Source organism: Ovis canadensis, chromosome 7 (genome assembly GCF_042477335.2).
Source record: "Ovis canadensis isolate MfBH-ARS-UI-01 breed Bighorn chromosome 7, ARS-UI_OviCan_v2, whole genome shotgun sequence".
In the NCBI taxonomy this organism is placed as follows: domain Eukaryota; kingdom Metazoa; phylum Chordata; class Mammalia; order Artiodactyla; family Bovidae; genus Ovis; species Ovis canadensis.
The window spans coordinates 96,453,265-96,471,022 of NC_091251.1; the positions used below are offsets into that span (position 1 = coordinate 96,453,265).

Below are 17,758 nucleotides of genomic sequence, written 5' to 3' on the forward strand. Positions count from 1 at the left end.
GGTAACTATTACTCTCTTCAGTAGGGAGTGTGTAATCTCATATAATTTACTCTGTAAGCTGAGTGGACAGAAGCGTGAGCTGTACACATCCTAGTTCATTAAGTGGCTCCTCTTTTCACTCCTCTCCCTGTCTTCCTTCTTCATTTCAAATTGTTTTTAACATTCAAGCCATTTTCCAAAATCAACTTCTGAGCACAAGGAAATCCTGCAGGTAGCATGGAATGCAGGACTCATTACTCATTCCTTTCCTGGCGTTGTTTGATTTCTATAATCCAGCTTTTTATAAATATTGGGTAGATTCCTGGGATTAATTTACACTGAAACACAAAGGTAGTTCTGTAGAATTGATCATACTAGAGTTTTACCAACATGGCTAGGATTTAAAATATAATTTAAAAAATTTTTTTCCACTTGCTTAGTTTTGTATAAAATGACTTTAATTTGTGTTTCTTTGATAACTGTAGAAAAGTGAATATTTCCCTAGTTTTGTTTGAGAACTCAAACGTTTTAGAGATTTTTTGTGACAGTGGCTAAAATGTACACACATAAACTTCTGAGTATTGGTCAAGAGTTTTCTTTATTATACCTTTTTTTCCCCCCCTTAACAGCTAAGGTAAATGGCAGAAAATTGAGATAAATGTCAATAAAAGTACCTCTCTAGGAAGGTTAGGAGGCACACTTGACATTTCCAAAGCCATTTCTAGTTGCAAGTCATTCTGCTCCTTACATTTTTTTGTAATCATTTCCTTCCTTTCACAGAATTGTATATCTATATGGCAGGTCTGTGCAACTGCGGCCTCTTATATTTTCATTTCAGCTTTAAAATTTGGGGCATTTGTGCTGAAACATATTGCTTTTTTAAAAAATAACTGCTTTTCTCCTAATTCCATATTCTTTATTTTATCTGAGTTTTAAAGACTCAGAGTTTAAACTTCAGATGTAAAGCACTGATTGGTGTGTTTACCTCTGTTCTAAGGATGTGGGCTGTCTTCAGTCCGTTTCTTTGTTTGATGGCCATAGTTCATCTGTCTGTCCATCCATCCATTCTTCATCCCCCTTAACCATAGTCATCTTTTGCTAAAATGTGTACCCTTGATCCCAAGGAGAACTGAAGAGAGGGTGCATAAATTTATCAGAATAAATACATCAGCATTAATGGGCAGAAAGCACAAAGATCTTGGTATTCAGATACCCACATTATAAGAATCAGGTGTTATCAGTTTTCCCCCATAGCTGTTACCTGTGTGTATTATCTTTAGCCAAGTGGTTGATAGAAGCAATTATCAGGGGAAGAAATAAAAAAGAAGCCAGTCCTTTGATTACCATTCCTATAGACAATAATAGGGAGGGCCATTTTACTTCTCAGAGCAGTTACACTTTTCCAGGTACAGTGTGGATGAACGTGCTCTGGTTCCCTCTCCTTGTTATAGATCACAATCACAACAGATCACAAGCCATATTTAAAATACAGTCTCTGCAGACTTTGGTTCTAGGCAACTGCAAAGCACAGTTAAAAGTATTTTATCTTTTACAGGTTAAATCTGCTTATATTTTTAAAATTATTACTGTAATACATACAAATCCATATTTTAAAAATATCAGAATACCAATAGAAAATGTCCCTGATTCACATATTTGTAGGGATACTCTTGCCATTAATGATATCAACTGAGTCTGTCTCTTGGTCTCTTGATCTCATCAGTAAAAGTAATGATACCAGCTCCCTGTTTTCTAAGAATAAATTTCAAAAACTTTTATTATGTGGAGATGAGACTCAGTCTTTGATCTAGGATGTTTATGGTCTGTTAGGGAAGAGAGATCTGTCAGCGGATAATTGCAATATAATGTGAAAGTTCAAAACTAGACATGTCAAATCTGAAAGTAACTCCAGGGAATCAATGATTATTTGATTGGTAAAGGACAAGAGGGATAAAGCAGGGTTAATGCTAGGTGGATCAGGTTAGAGCAAAGATGTTTTCAGGAAGAGAGTCTAGTTTATGCAGGGTTACAAAGGTGGGAATGACCCAGTGTGCTCTGAGAGCTGAAAGTACTTTTGTAACTGGTGGGCTACAGTCCATAGGGTTGCAAAGAGTCAGACACAGATAGCGACTGAACACACATCTGTAAAGTGTCATAGGTACTGCCCAGAGATGCTGCAGGAGGACAGGGCCAGATCCAGAGGGACCTGTGCACTTGGATTTTATTCTGTAGGTTGGGCAAGGATTTAAAGTTGTGGCAGAGTGGACCAGAGGAAGTGAGAATGAAAGTAGGAAGACTAGGCAGAAGTTAGTGCTTTATTCTTTACTTCAGGTAAAAAATGAGGCTGGTGAACAGAAAAGGGGTGATGGGAGGTGGAGGGGACAGGGCTGAACTGTTCACGAGCTGGTGTGGCTAGGACTTGTGATTGACTAAAGTTTTCTTTCTGTAACTTAAGATGTATGACTGTCTTCAGTTCTCCAGTTAACTTCTAATTTTTTAAACCCCTGGCCTCAAATTAGTTATCCTACCCGTTAAACTATTCAGAAAGCTAAGAGACTCTTTGCATATTTATTTTTTTCTAAAGCCCAGCCTAACACTGTGTTCTTTTTAGGTGAGATGGGCAGACCTGGAAGAAAAGAAGGATGCAGATAGGAAAAGGGCCATAGGTTTTGTGGTCGGACAGACTGATTGGGAGAAGATCACAGATGAAAGTGGTCACCTGGCTGAAAAAGCCCTCAATCGAACCAAATATATATGAAACTTAGTTTTTGAATGGAGTCATTACTCCTCTAAGGTAAGGGTACACAGTCATATAAATAGCCTACTGTGTGTTGTTTTGAAGAGTTTGAGATAAAGAAGACAGCATGCTTTGCTAAAAATGCTTCTTTTCCTATATTATTTTCTGTTTCTAAGAGTAAGTATGTGCCAGTTGCCAGCATTTATAGTACAGGGTATGAGAAAAGGAAGCAATTTTCTGCAACCTGGCTTACTTATAAAAATATAAGACTTAGGATAAGCTTGAATTCTGTAGATTCGGGAAGGAGTGGCATGAGAGGCTGAGGGCTGCTGAATTTTCTGTCTGCTCCTTCCTGCCGTGACGGCCTTTTCTTTTCTTTGCAGGTGGTTCGCTTTGAGGTGATCTGAAGCCACGGCCTTGTGGAGCTTCGTTGTGTGTCCCCTTGCTGCCACGTTTCAGTTTTTGTTTTGTTTCTACTGCTTTAGTTTTTTAAAGTTCTCCAGTGCCCCCAAGAGGTATTAGAGTCTTGCTCTACTTGAACAAGACATTAATTTTTCTTTTTAACTGCTTTGGGGAGGGAGGGAGTGATAGCATAACTGCTGAAGCCAGGTGGAGATGTGCTGGAGGACTCCACCAGACAGTGTTTCCTCCTCTGTACAGTTGTCACAGACTATCTCTATCATCATTGCTTTGTGGCTGTTTCTGTTTTTTACTGTATGTAACTGGTAGCTGATTGTACTAGGATTAAAAAAAAAATAAACTTTCATGATAAAGCCATGAGATTCATGGGCTATACAGCATGAGCCCCTTTCTCTTGTTTTCTTAATTTTATTTTTATTGCTTTTTTAATATGGTGTGTTCTGATTACATGCTAGTTGAACATCTTAAAAACCTCGTTCGCATCTATGATTCCATAACGCATGTTGTAAACACAAGGCTCAGCAATGTTCACAACACTTATCTTTGTTTTATAGCTGATTTCTTTTCCTGTCTTTGTGTCTTGAAGACTAATAGAGACAGTTTCAAATATTTATCTGTTCCCTGGAGCACATCTGTTCTGTATCATGATGTTTTATTGTTGTGTTGGGTTTTTTTTGATCCTTTCTTTGCTCTTCCCTATTTTCTTTTCCTTCCTCTTCTTACTTTCTCCCTTCATGTTCTCTAATGTTTTGATTTTTCTCTAATCTGACTTTGACTCCTGGGTGGACAAAACTGATGTACTCTGTGAAGCTTTGGAGCTTGTTGCCTGACTGCTGAACTTGAATTGTTGGTTTTTTAAGTCAAGATTGCAGGGCAGGAATATGGCAATGTAGAGCGCTCTGGCAGGCAGCCTTTAAGTCTGTCAAGTTTTCAGGTTCTTGCCAGATAGCTCATTATTGGAAAGCATGGCCTTCTGCTTAAAATTTTATCTCTTGTGAATGGTACCAGGTGGAGCTTAGAAATTACATAGAGCTAAAACCCAAGTATCGTTCCTGTTTAAAAACAGAAAAGGAGCTCCTTTCCCTTTTTCATTCTGCAAAGGAAAAAAAAATTTGTTTCCAGCATGAGAGAAGACTAAGAAGAGACTTCTTTCTCAAGCATCATTTCCACTATGTAATCTAACTCAGTAAGCTGCAAGTTTGTTTACAGAAGGCTTGAATATTTTGAAATGTTTACCTTTGTCTAAAAAACCAAAAAACCTTTTAATTACCTACATTAAATGTTGTGTGAATAGAGATAATATTGCCATTAAATATTAATAGTATTATTTTGGGTTCAAGAACTTCAAAGCACTGAAGACTAGTGGGAAATTCTGATGAATCTCTATACTTTTTAATCTTTCCTACAATTTTGAATGTTTAACGTAAGAGGCTTTATGTTATTAACAAGTCAATATTGAATGTATAATTTGCTACATTAAGTAACTTCTGGTGTTTGTAGTATTTGAGTAACTACTTTGGTTGCTTAATGGCCGACGGAACATTTCTATGTAGTGATCTTTCTCAGCCACCTTTATTATGTTGAGTGAAGGTACGTCACAAGATGGTCAACAGAACTATTGTTTATACAAAGACCAACTTATTAATTATTGAATCTACCAAATGTCTGTTTTCAACAAAAACAAAATTTCTAGAATGTGCTCTTTAGGTCAGGAGGTAGGTATATATATATTCTTATAGAAGATGCTTTCCTTCAATTTCTTAACCTTTTTATGTTCTAACAGCATTCAGAATGCCAGTGAAATGAGAGGTGGTAATCACTCACGAATCACTTTAAATCTGTCATGTTTTTGCCTTGCAGCCATGGCTTTGTGTCTGTGATCTTACTCCAAGGGGTGGTAGGGAAAAGTGAACAGGGTCAGAAATAGCCTCTGCTGATTTTCAAAAGATACTGATTAATATTACTGTTAGGTGTTTAACATAGAATGTTTCCTGCTTTAGGAAATTGGTATAATATAACCCAGTGAATGGGATTAATAAGAGAAAGATCAGGCACCAAAAGCAAGTATTAGTCTGTTGACATTTGAGGAACGTCTAGTCTGATACGGAACTGGTAAGAAATTCTTAAATTTACTTTTATCACTTGAAGCAGAATAGAAGAGAAAGATCAGGACTATGTTGGAGAAATTTGGGTGTGAGCACAAGTTACCTTAGAACACAAATATTCTAAGTTTATTAAAAGATGCCCTTGGAATACAAAGGACTAAACTTTGGTTGCATTTATTTGCTAGCATTTTATGAACATGCTCAGAAAGCTGCTTGGTATGTTTGTTTTTATTTTTTATTTTAAGCATATTAAGTTTATTTAAAATTGGTACTTAATACAAAATACTCTGATGTTGGAAAAGTTCCAGTTATCTTTTAATGTTTCAGATCTTTTAAAGTAAATGTAAAACCTCTTTCTGCAGCAGTTGAATTCTGCCTGTAAACTCCCTGTGCAAGTAACATGGATAAGATGCAGAAATCTTTCTGTTGGGGAATTGTTTATTTAGGGTTAAGCTGGCATGTTCAAAATATGTTGTGACTGATTACAGAAACTGAAAGCTGTTGGGTAGTCTGCTTGTTGATACTTATTTGATTCACATAATTTTCTAGAAGTTTGTATTTGGTTAAGATGTCAATGGTTAATTCAGAAGGTTTTTTCTTTTGGATAAAGATAAAATCTTAAATTTACTGGCTGGATCTTAAATTTACTGACTGGGTTCATGTCCCTTGTGAAAATCCTGATTGTTGATTGACCAGATCAAAGTAAGCTCCGTTTCATTTGGAGACTAAGTATTACGTTCTGAATTGGAGTGACTAAAAATTTATTTCTTTGAAGGCACCTCTGCTTCTTTTGTAAAGTACTTTATTTGCTAGCTACGCAAGGTGCAGATATTTTGGTAATAATAGACATCTGGAGTCAGCTTACTACTAGGACTGTAAAAGCAGCAGGTTGTCAGGTATAAAGAGACCATTCAGATGTTTCAGACTGGATTTTAGAATTCAAAGTTACCAAAACTGAGATGAATTTTACTAGGCTAGAGAAAAATGATTCCTCATTTCTAGCCTTGACTGGTCCTAATACACATTCAGGTTCCTTTCTTGAAAGCTGTATGATCTTAAGTTATTTACTTAATCAAGTTAGAAAGTAAAAGTCAACGAAACTCACTTATCAAAGGTTTATGTGAGGAGCAAACTAGATAACACTTATAAAACTGCTTGGCACAGCACCAAGCTCAAAAATTGGTAACTGGCCACCGTCATTATTTTTTTGACTTGTTCTTTCATATGTGCTTTTAAAATTAAAACTTCTCACTTGGCTTGAAGATAATTGTCACCTTTTACAGTTAGCTACCATAACTGAGCTAGGCCATATGAAATAGTGCGGTGAGTGTAGGTTAGAAGAGTAATAATTTAGAAGCATTTTCAGGTAACCACTGAAACTGATCTTCAAAACCAGTATGGAGGTTTGTTTAAAGGAATCACTGAGGTGCAAAGGCTAATTAATAAGTAAGTACCCAGGAGGAAAGTGAAAGTGTAAGTCACTCAGTTGTGACCAACTTTCTGTGACCCCATGGAATTCTCCAGGCCAGAGTACTGGAGTGGGTAGCCTTTTCCTTCTCCAGGGGATCTTTCCAACCCAGGAAGGGATGAGTACTAATGGAAAGCTGTTGCCAGACCACACGTGTGAACAAAGGTGAAGGCGCTAAAGCATTGATTTTCCTTGTCACATATTCAAAAAGAAAACAGTAATTTTTTATGAATAAGTAATACAGTCATATGGTATAAAATTCGGAAGGTTTAACATCATCTTTCCATCGCCGTCCTCAGCCTCCCACTATCCTGTCTACAGAGACAACCGATGTTGACTTTCTTTTGTGTCCTTTCAGAAAAGTTCTGTGGATAAGCAGTTAATTTCGCTTTACCCAAGTGGTGGGGTGCTGCCCACGTTGGCTCGCTGTGTCTGTTACAGTGTCCAGGAGGGCTTCTGGTCACATGGGACAGTCCCATCCTCATCCGGCTCCTACTCTCCCCTCCCCCTTCTCCCTCTCTCCTCTTCCCTCCTCCTCAATCTTCCAAAGGTACCTTCTAATTATAAGGAGCTTCACTGACAGTTTTTAGAAATTTACCTGTATTTCTGTTCTTTACAGGTAAATGGCACAGAATATGTATGTATTGTATGGATCTGTCTCGATACAGTTTTATCATGTGTAGGTTTGTGTATCGACCCCCGTCTTTCTCCGACTCCTGCGGCCACCTCTGACCCTAGGCAACCACTAATCTGTTCTCCATTTCTATAATTTTATCATTTAAAGAATGTTCTATAAGTGAAATCATGTAGTAGGTAACCTTTGGGGGTTGTTTTTTTTTTTTTTTTTTTTGGCCTTCTTCACTTCCTGTAATTCCCTTGACGTTTATCCAGGTTGTTATATGTGTTATCAGTATTTTGTTCTGTTTATTGCTAGCATTCATAAATGCTGTTAATGGGTGGAATTGATAGCATTCCATCCCATTCTCTTTTATAGCCTTAGAATGTTTTATGTCTTTATCATAATGTAGCTCACCAGGTCTCTGTTGATGGATATTTAAGCTGTCTTCTGCTGTTATAAATTGTGACTTGTATGCACTGTTACCATTACACCACTCCTGTACTTGCCTGACTTCTAGCAATGAAGGAGCACTGGTTACGGCATCAGTTACATAGGCATCCTTGAGGGTGACAGGCGCTTAAGAGCCAGCACAGCACATCACAGCGATGAACTGTCAAGGGAAGTGACAGTAACGAAGTGAAAAAGGCAAATCCTGTTTCCTGGAAAATCCTGCAGTATAGAATTCTGACAGAGTAAAGAACCCCAGTGGGTCTTTGAGGGCTTAGAGTGGCCAGAGTCAGATGGGTTCCTGGTCCACACATAACAGAGTTTAGACCTTAGTTCACTCTCTTCTCACCTAGGTATTTATTCTTCTGCATCTCCATGGCTGATCTGAACTCAGTTCTCAGGCTCTATTGCCTTCACATCAGACTGCAGTCAAGGAGCATCCTCAGGACTGAATTATGGACAGCCCTCGGCCTGCCAGCAGGAAGTTGCGCTTGTGATACTAAGAAGATCCATAGACTTAATGGTTTACTATGTAGTTGATGAGACTTGACTTTGACTCCTATACCCAAGTTTGAATTTTCTACCAGATATTCACATTCTTAGATTTGACAGTACTGATGTAGATTATAGCTCCCTTTCCTATGATATTTAAATAATTAAAATAATTTCTTCCACTATGACTTGAAATCCCACTCTCAGATCTATTGTTTCTGACAGTGAGTTCCTACTTCTTGGCATGTCTAATTTTTTTTTTTTTCTTTTACAGCATCTAGCTCAGTACATGGCTCATTTATCTGTAGAGTGAATAAATAGAGGGGATGTCTCCTATCTGTATGGCAGTGGTCACTCATTCAGAGTCGGACAGGTAACAGATGTGTGAGGCAGAGGGTGGAGATTGTGGCAAACTGGAGAACAAGGTAGGTCCTGTTGCAGGATACGCAACACCTGCTCGGCCACAGCAGACTGTGGCTATCTGGGGACTTGGGTCTTGTGTTGCCAGATTTTTCTAGGATTTCCAGAGAAGTGAGAAAACTGGATTTTTATGTGAGATCTTCAATATATTAGCACCAGGAAAATTTTGTTTCTTGTTTGGTTTTTTGGTAAGCACTTCAGCCCACACCACCTACCTGTCATTTCATACTTGAAGGCTGCCAAGTTGAAATTGTTGATATTTAGATAAGAGGTTGAAGAGGCCTTAAAAGTTCATTCCTGTCGAGTTCCTTCATTTTACAGATGAGGTTTCTTGAGGCTGAAAGAAGAGAAGTGACTTGCTCAGTTACTGATGGCAAGAGAAGGCTAAATCTTAGTTTTCCTGGTCTGTTTCTTATAGGAGTAAGTATGTTTCAGTGCTTTATAATTGCTTACATAAGGCAACTAGCCTGTTTGCTTTGGCTCCAATGACAAGTGTTACTCCTTCACTGAGAAGTTCCCTATTACCTGCCTTGTTAAGGACAGATGCGTTCAGCTTGGCAGTGAAGTCTGTCAACAACGTCATCCAAACTACCTCTTGGGCTTCCTTTTCCACTTCTCTTGCCACATGCGCACTGCACGGCGGGTGCGTTGTGTGGCTTACCCTCAACACTCCATAAAATTTCTTGGTTTACTGCCTCCTTTTATCTTATCTTTTAGAAATTGTAACTGTAAGGCCCAGCACACATGCCGCCTTCTTCCTGAAGCTTTCCTGTCTTGCTCCCTCCAGCTCTCTTAGGGCTTTGCTTCTGTTGATATTTGTTCCGTGATCTTCTCTTACTTTGCCTTTCTAGGAGAGTAACTCATATACCTCTCTATTCCATTTCCCCCATCCGTTCCCACTCCCAGATGCAAGCTCCTTGAGGGTAAGAACTGTTTTGTTCATCTTCATCCTTATAACACTGAATATGCAGTACCTTTGGTATAGTTGGTGCTCAACAAGCATATTTATTTATTTTTATTTTTTGTTTTTTTTCAGTTAGCATATTTAGAATTGATAGCATGGTTTATTTTAAATATGAAGTTAATTCATATCAGTAAAAAATATGTAATTCACAAAACTCCAATTTTTGTTTGCTTCTTCACTGCTTCTGTATCTTTTGGTTGGTGACATATGCATAAGTATTGTATAAATCAGACATCAGATATGCAAATGCCTACTATGGACAGGAAGATACCATAAGTGAGAGAATTGGCCAATAGTTTTATAATGGCATGCTAAGTTCTATTCTTTCATCAGAAACACACTGTTTTGTTATTGGACCTGTCAAAATATTAGAAAAATATCCTCTTTCCCATTTTTCTTGAAGCATCTGACATTCTGTATCATTAGCTTTCCCACATTTGGTAGGAATGTAAGTACAAGTATTCTCTTCTAACCCTACTAGGACAAAACCAGCAATGGAAGCAGAGTGATATGGGCAGCTGACTCTCAGCCTTAGTATTGAAGAGACAGTAAGGCATGTGGGGCCTAGGATGTTGCAGAGTGCTTGCCCTGTCTCACTGCGATAGTTCTTCCCCAGCCATGGTTGCCATGAAGTAAGGTAGACCCAGTGTTGCCAGGTGAAGGTGAGGTGGAAATCTGGATCTTTGTGTGAAGGAGTCTTTTCAGAGTACCATGGGGGCGATACAGTAGATGTAAACGCATCACTTCTGGAAGTCTCATCCTTCAGCCATCATTTTGGGACATGCACCATAAGGGGTGGTGAATCCTGGCACTAAAGGAGATACCTATGGGAAAGGAAACATCAAGTTATATCACATAGATGGCATAAAAATATTTTGACAAACACCTTTTGACGGATATTTTGGAGTGAGCAGTTCTGTTTTCCTTGAGCCAGATGGTAACACATACATAATGTACTGATGCTGAATTTGCAGTGGGTTGATTTTTATCCATTTCTTGCTTTGACGTGGAAGCATGTGAATTGCCCCCTTCCTTGGCTAACATCCTTCCAATGACTCCGTTTATCAAGATGCAGGTAAGCACCTTATGTGTGCACAGTTAAATAGAGGGCACACACTCCTGTCCCAGAGAAAGAAGACAGCAAGAGTTCCCTTTGGTTAAGTGAAACAGCTAAGCAGCCATACTTGGATGCAAATTTGAACCAGAATGTTTTCTTAATTCTCCATTGCATTCTACTATTTTCACTGAGGAAAGAGGATGCGTGTCATTACAGCTTCTTTGGCACCTATCCGTGTCAAGGTGGGTATACTTTTGATATATTTGATTTCTTAAGTATGTTTTGGGGCATTATCTTTTCGAAATTCTCTTCAGCCATAAAATATAAGCTCATTATTTTTAAAAGTGTATCAGAGATAATACTAAAACCCTCCATTGAGCAACAAACACCTAAAAGTCTTAGAAGTAGTTACTGTTATCATTTTGGAATGTGGCTTTCCAAACCATTTTCTGTGCATCTTAATGACCCAGATAACCATGATGGTGTGGTCACTCACCTAGAGCCAGACACCCTGGAATGTGGAGTCAAGTGGGCCTTAGGAAGCAATACTGTGAGCAAAAAACTAGTGGAGGTGATGGAATTGTAGCTGAGCTATTTCAAGTCCTAAAGATGATGGTGTTAAAGTGCTGCTCTCAATTTGTCAACAAATTTGGAAAACAGCAGTGGCCACAGGACTGGAAAAGGTCAGTTTTCATTCCAGTCCCGAAGAAGAGCAGTGCCAAAGAATGTTCAAACCACTGTACAATTGCGCTCATTTCACATGCTAGCAAGGTAATGCTCAAAATCCTTCAAACTGTGCTTCAACAGTATGTGAACTGAGAACTTCCAGATGTACAAGCTGGATGTAGAAAAGGCAGAGGAACCACAGATCAAATTGCCAACACCTGTTGAATCATAGAAAAAGCAAGATAATGCCAAAAAAAGTCTGCTTCTAAAAAAAAAAAAAAAAAGTCTGCTTCTGCATCATTGACTATCCTAGTATTTGACAGTGTGGGTCACAACAAACGGGAAAATTCTTAAAAGATGTGAATACCAGATCCTTACTTGTCTCCTGAAGAACCTGTATGTGGGTCTAGAAGCAAGAGTAAGAACCAGACATGGAACAACAGATTGGTTCCAAATTGGGAAAGGAGTACAACAAGGCTATATATGGTCACCCTGCTTATTTAACTTAACATGCACAGTACATGGTGAAATGCTGGGCTAGATGAATCACAAGCTGAAATCAAGACTGCTGGAAGAAATAACAACCTCAGATCTGCAGGTGATTCCACTCTAATGACAGAAAGTGAAGAACTGAAGAGCTTCTTGATGAAGGTGAAAGAGGAGAGTGAAAAGGCTGGCTTGAAATTCAACATTCAAAAAACTAAGATCATGGCATCCAGCCCCATCACTTCATGGCAGATAAAAGGGGCAAAAGTAGAAGCAGTGACATTTTATTTTCTTGGGTTCCAAAATCACTGTGGACAGTGATTGCAGCCATGAAGTTAAAAGATGCCTGCTTCTTGGAAGGAAAGCTATGACAAATCTAGACAGCGTATTAACAGGCAAAGACATCACTTTACTGACAAAGGTCCATATCATCAAAGCTACAGTTTTTCCAGTAGTCCTGTACAGATGTGAGAGTTGGACCATAAAGAAGGCTGAGCACCAAAGAATTGATGCTTTCAAATTGTGGTGCTGGAGAAGACTCTTGAGAGTCCCTTGACATGCAAGGAAATCAAACCAGTCAATCCTAAATGAAATCAAACCCTGAATATTTATCAGAAGGACTGATAGCTGAAGCTGAAACTCCAATATTTGGCCACCTGGTGTGAAGAGCCAACTCATTGCAAAAGACCCTGATGCTGGGAAAGATGGAAGGCAAAAAGAGAAGAGGCGGCAGACCCTGAACATTCATCGGAAGGACTGATGCTGAAGCTGAAATTCCAATATTTGGCCACCTGATATGAAGAGCCAACCCACTGGTAAAGACCCTGATGCTGGGAAAGATTGAAGGCAAAAGGAGAAGAGGCAGCAGAGGATGAGTTGGTTAGATAGCATCACCAACTCAATGGACATGAATCTGAGCGAACTCCAGGAGATAGTGGAGGACAGAAGAGCCTGTCTGGCTGCAGTCCATGGGGTTGCAAACAACTGGACGTGAATTATTGACTGAACAACAACAAATATACGTGTATCTATAAGGATATATTTTTATTTTTTCAATGAGTGATATTCTTTACACATTGTTTTGTAGACCCACTATGTCATATACACATACACACTTTATGTATGTGTATATCCTATTATATGTATATAACAGATTATTGTATTTTCCCTTATTTGTGACAGTTTTTACCTGTTGTCATAATGTTGCATTGAACATCCTTGTAAATGTCCATTTTGGGGGTATAATTTCCTATTTTCCAGATAAAAAAGTAATTGAATTACTGGGCTATAAGGAAACAATCTCTTTTTTTATGTCCTCCTAATAATTATATATATGTGTGTGTTTTAGAGAAAGTCCTAACTTAATGTCCAGGGTTTCAAAAGAAATGCTTTTGGGGAGTATTTTAGAATTCTAGTTTTAATATTACTACTCATTTAACATCTGCCTTTTGAATCAATTTGAAATTGATACAGATAAGCAAAATAGGGTCTAGGAAGTAGCCATGTTCAAAATTAGTAAGCTTTTGAGTGATGTGTTTCAGTGGTGGGGAAATGAAATTTTCAATTGAGAAAATAATCTCCCTTAATCATGAAGTTCCTTTTTCCAAATCTTTTTCTGCTCCCTTGGGAATTACAACTGGATCCATGGGAGCTGTGAAAATATTTTTTCACATCACACATTTTAAAAAATACTAGTTTGAATAATCCTGGAAAGTGTAGGTTTTTATACTGTGCCCTTACAAATCTTTTTAAAAGAGTGTTCCTTAATACAAATTACTAATACCAGAAATGAAAGAGCATGTCACTACAGATTCAGTGGACATTAAAAGGGTAACAAAGGAATACTATGAACAACCCTTTCCCACAGTTTTGACATCTAGATGAAACAGATCAATCACTTGAAAGGCACAATCAGCTAAAACTCACACAAGAAGGTATAAATTTGAATAGACCTGTGCAGTATCTATTGGTTTGTCCAAAAAGTTTGTTTGGGTTTTTCCACATAACTGTGCAGAAAAACCCAAAGGAACTTTTTGGCCAACCAGTATTTTAAAAACCAATAAATATTAGCCTTCCAAACCAGAAAGCACCAGGGTCAGATGAATTCACTGGGAATTTTGTCAAACACTTAAGAAAGATATTACATCAATTCCTTATGATCTCTTCCAGATGATAGAAACAGAGGGAATGCTTCTTAACATTATGAGGCCAGTTACTGTCCTAATATCAAAAGCAAAAACATTACAAGAAAACTGCAGACTATAGCCCTCTCACATGAAATACAGAAATCCTCAACAAAAGACTAGCAAATCCAACAATGTAGGAAAAGAATTATATACTATGACCAAGTGGGAAATATACCAGCTATGCAAGGCTGGTTCAACACATATGAATAGATGTGGTAGAAGCATCTAACAGAATCCAACACCCATTTAAGATAAAACCCTCAGTTAACAAGGGATAGAGGGGAACTTCCTTAACTTTATAAAGAATGTGAAAACCCTACAAACTAACATGTTTCATCACACTTAATGATGAGAGACTTGAAGCTTTCCCACTAATATCATGGGCAAGACAAGGATGTCCCCTCATACCAGCACTTTTCAGCGTTGTATCTGATGTCCTAGTTAATGCAGTAAGGCAAGGAAACAAAATGTATATACATTGGGAAGAAAGAAAACTTTGTGTACAGAAGATGTGGTTATTTCTGTAGAAAATCTGAATCAACAAACTCCTGGAACTAAGAAGCAATTATAGCAAGATTGCAGGGTACACAAGATGGATACATAAAAGTCAGTTGCTTTCCTGTGTACCAGCAATAAACAAGTAGAATTTGAAATTTAAAACAAAACCATTTACGTTCGCCCCCCGCCCCCGAAATGAAGTACGTGGTATAAATCTGACATGACGTACAAGATCTATATGAAGAAAAGGAACTCTGATAAATAAATGCTGATATTCCATGTTCATGGATAGAAAGACTCAATATTGTCAAGATGTCAATTCTTGGGTTTCCCTGTTGTCCAGCGGTTAAAAATCTGCCTGTCAATCCTGGGGACACAGATTCAATCCCTGATCTAGGAAGATTCCACATGTTGTGGGGCAACTAAGGAGGTGTGTTTCAAATACTGAGCTAGTGCTCTGGAGCCTGTGAGCCACAACTGCTGAGCCTGTGTACCGTAGAGCCAGTGCTCCCCAAGGAGAGAAGCCTCTGCAGTGAGAAGCCTGTGTACTACAACTCAAGAGTAGCCCCTGCTGCCTGCAACTAGAGAAAAAAGCCTGCTCACAGCAATGAAGACCTAGTATGGCCAAAAATAAAGGAAGAAAAAAAATTTTAACGGATGTCAGTTCTTTGCAAATTGATCTATAAATTCAATGCAATCCCAATCAAAATTCAGCAAAATTTTTTGTGGATGTCAACAAACTGATTCTAAAGTTTATATGGAGAGGCAAAAGATCTAGAATAGCTAACAGTATTGAACAAAACTCAAGGACTAGTCCTACTTACTTGGAGCTGGACTTCAAGACAGTGTGGTATTTATGAAGGAACAGACAAAATAAGTAAGTGGAACAGAATTGAGAGCCCTAAGTAGACCCACATGAATGTATAATCAGCTGATCTTTGGCAAAGGAGCAAAGGCAATGTAGTGGAGCGAAGATGGTATTTTCAGCAGACAGTTCTGAAACAGCATTGACATGCAAATAAGTAAACAAAAATTAACTCCAAGTGGATCACAGACCTAATTGTAAAACACAAAACTATACCTCTAGAAGCGAACATAGGAGAAAAGGTAGATGGTCTTGGTTTTGGTGATGACTTTTTAGATCAAGGGCATAACCCACAAAAGAAAGAATCGATAAATTAGACTTCATTCAAATTAAAATTTCTGCAAAAGACATGGTCAAGGGAATTAAAAGGTCACAGACTGGGAGAAAATACTTGCAAACTGCATATATCTGATAAAGAACTATTATCCAAAATCAGAAAGAAAACTCAACAATAAGAAAAAATCCCAATTTTAAAATGGACCAAAAACCTTGTCACCTCACCAGAGAAGATAAACAGATGATTGATAAGCATATGAAAAGATGTTTTACATCTTGTGTCTAGGGACTGCAGGTTAAACAATGAGGTATGTGGGTCAAGAAACAACAATCAGAACCAAACATGGGACAACTCACTGGTTCCAAATTGGGAAAGGAGTACAAGGCTGTATATTGTCACCCTGCTTATTTAACTTACATGCAGAGTACATCATAGGAAAAGCCAGAATGAATGAATTACAAGCTGAAATCAGGATTGCCAGGAGAAATAATCTCAGATATACAGATGATACCACTCTAATGACAGAAAGTGAAGAACTAAAGAGCCTCTTGATGAGGGTGAAAGAGATGAAAAAACTGGCTTGAAGATCATAGTATCTGGTTCCATTGCTTCCTGGCAAATAGGAGGGGAAAAAGTGGAGCAGTGACAGATTTTATTTTCTTGGGCTCCAGAATCACTGCAGACAGTGACTACAGCCATGAAATTAAAAGGTGCCTTCTCCTTGGAAGGAAAGCTATGACAAACCTAGAAAGAGTATTATTAATAAAAAGAGACTTTGCTTTGCCAACATAGGTCCATATAGTTAGAGCTCTGGTTTTTCCATAGTCCTATTCAGATGTGAGAGTTGAACCATAAAGAAGGGTGAGCACCAAAGAACTGATGCTTTCAAGTCGTGGTGCTGGAGAGTCCCTTGACTGCAAGGATATCAAACCAGTCAATTCTAAAGAAATCAAACCCTGAATATTCATTTGAAGGACCATTGCTGAAGCTGAAGCTCCAATACTTTGGCCACCTGATGCTAAGAGCCGACTCACTGGGACAGACCCTGGGAAAGATTGAAGGCAAAAAGAGACTGGGTGGCAGAGGATGAGATGATTAGAAAGCATCACTGATGCAATGGACATGAATTTGAGCAAGCTCCAGGAGATAGTGGGGGACAGAGGAACCTGGTGTGCTATAGTCCCTGGGGTCGCAAACAAACAGGCACGTCTTAGTGACTGAAGAACAACAGCACAACTACACATCTAGACAGCACAACATCTATTAGAATGGCCAAAATCGAGAGCAATCGAGAACATGCCAGTATCGAGTGCTCGCAAAGACGTGGAGCAACAGGAACTCTCATTCATTGCTGGTAGCAATGCAAAATGGTATAGCCACTTAGGAAGACTGGCAGTTTCTTACAAAAGTCAGAATGTTCTTAACCATACAGTCTAGCAATCACACTCCTTGGTATTTACCCAAAGGAGTTGAAAACTGCGACCACGCAATAATCTTCACATGGTGGTTTATAGCAGCTCTGTTCTGTAATTGTCAAAATTTGGACGCAATCAGATAACTTTCTGTAGGTGAAGGGATAAATAAACTGTGGTACATCCAGACAATGGAACGTTGTTTAGCAGTAAAAAGAATTTATCAACCCATCAAAAGACATGGAGGAAACTTAAATGCATATTGCTAATTGTAACAAGCCAGTCTAAAATGCCACACACTGTATTGGTCCAACTATATGACATTCTCAAAAAGGTAAAATTATGGAGATACTAAAGATTAATGTGATTGCTAGGGGTTAATGGGAAGGGAGGGATTTTTAGGGCAGCAAGACTATTTTGTATGATACAGTAATGGTGGATACATGTCATTATATGCTTGTCCAAACCCATGAGATGTACAACACCAAGAGAATGCTTATTAGACTGTGATGCAGATATATCAGCGTAGATTCATCATTTGTAACAAATGCACCACTCTGGTGGGAATGTTGATAATGGATATTGAAGCCTGTACTTACATGGAGGTAGGGAGTATATATGGGAAATCTCTACCTTCTGCTCTGTTTTTCTGTGAGCTCA

The 17,758-nt window shown here is 38.4% G+C and overlaps 1 protein-coding gene across 2 annotated transcripts in view; it reads left to right on the forward strand.

Annotated features, from left to right (window-relative positions):
- The window catches only part of YLPM1 (YLP motif containing 1), a 63,484-nt gene extending 59,968 nt beyond the window's left edge, over positions 1-3,516 (forward strand). For both annotated transcript variants that reach the window (XR_011258355.1, XM_069597071.1), the window contains 2 exons: positions 2,591-2,773; positions 3,100-3,516. Coding sequence is in view for 1 of the 2 variants with exons in the window: in XM_069597071.1 (XP_069453172.1) it covers positions 2,591-2,737 (147 nt within the window). In the remaining variant the exon portion in view is untranslated. The remainder of the gene's footprint in view (positions 1-2,590; positions 2,774-3,099) is intronic.
- The last annotated feature ends 14,242 nt before the right edge of the window (positions 3,517-17,758 follow it).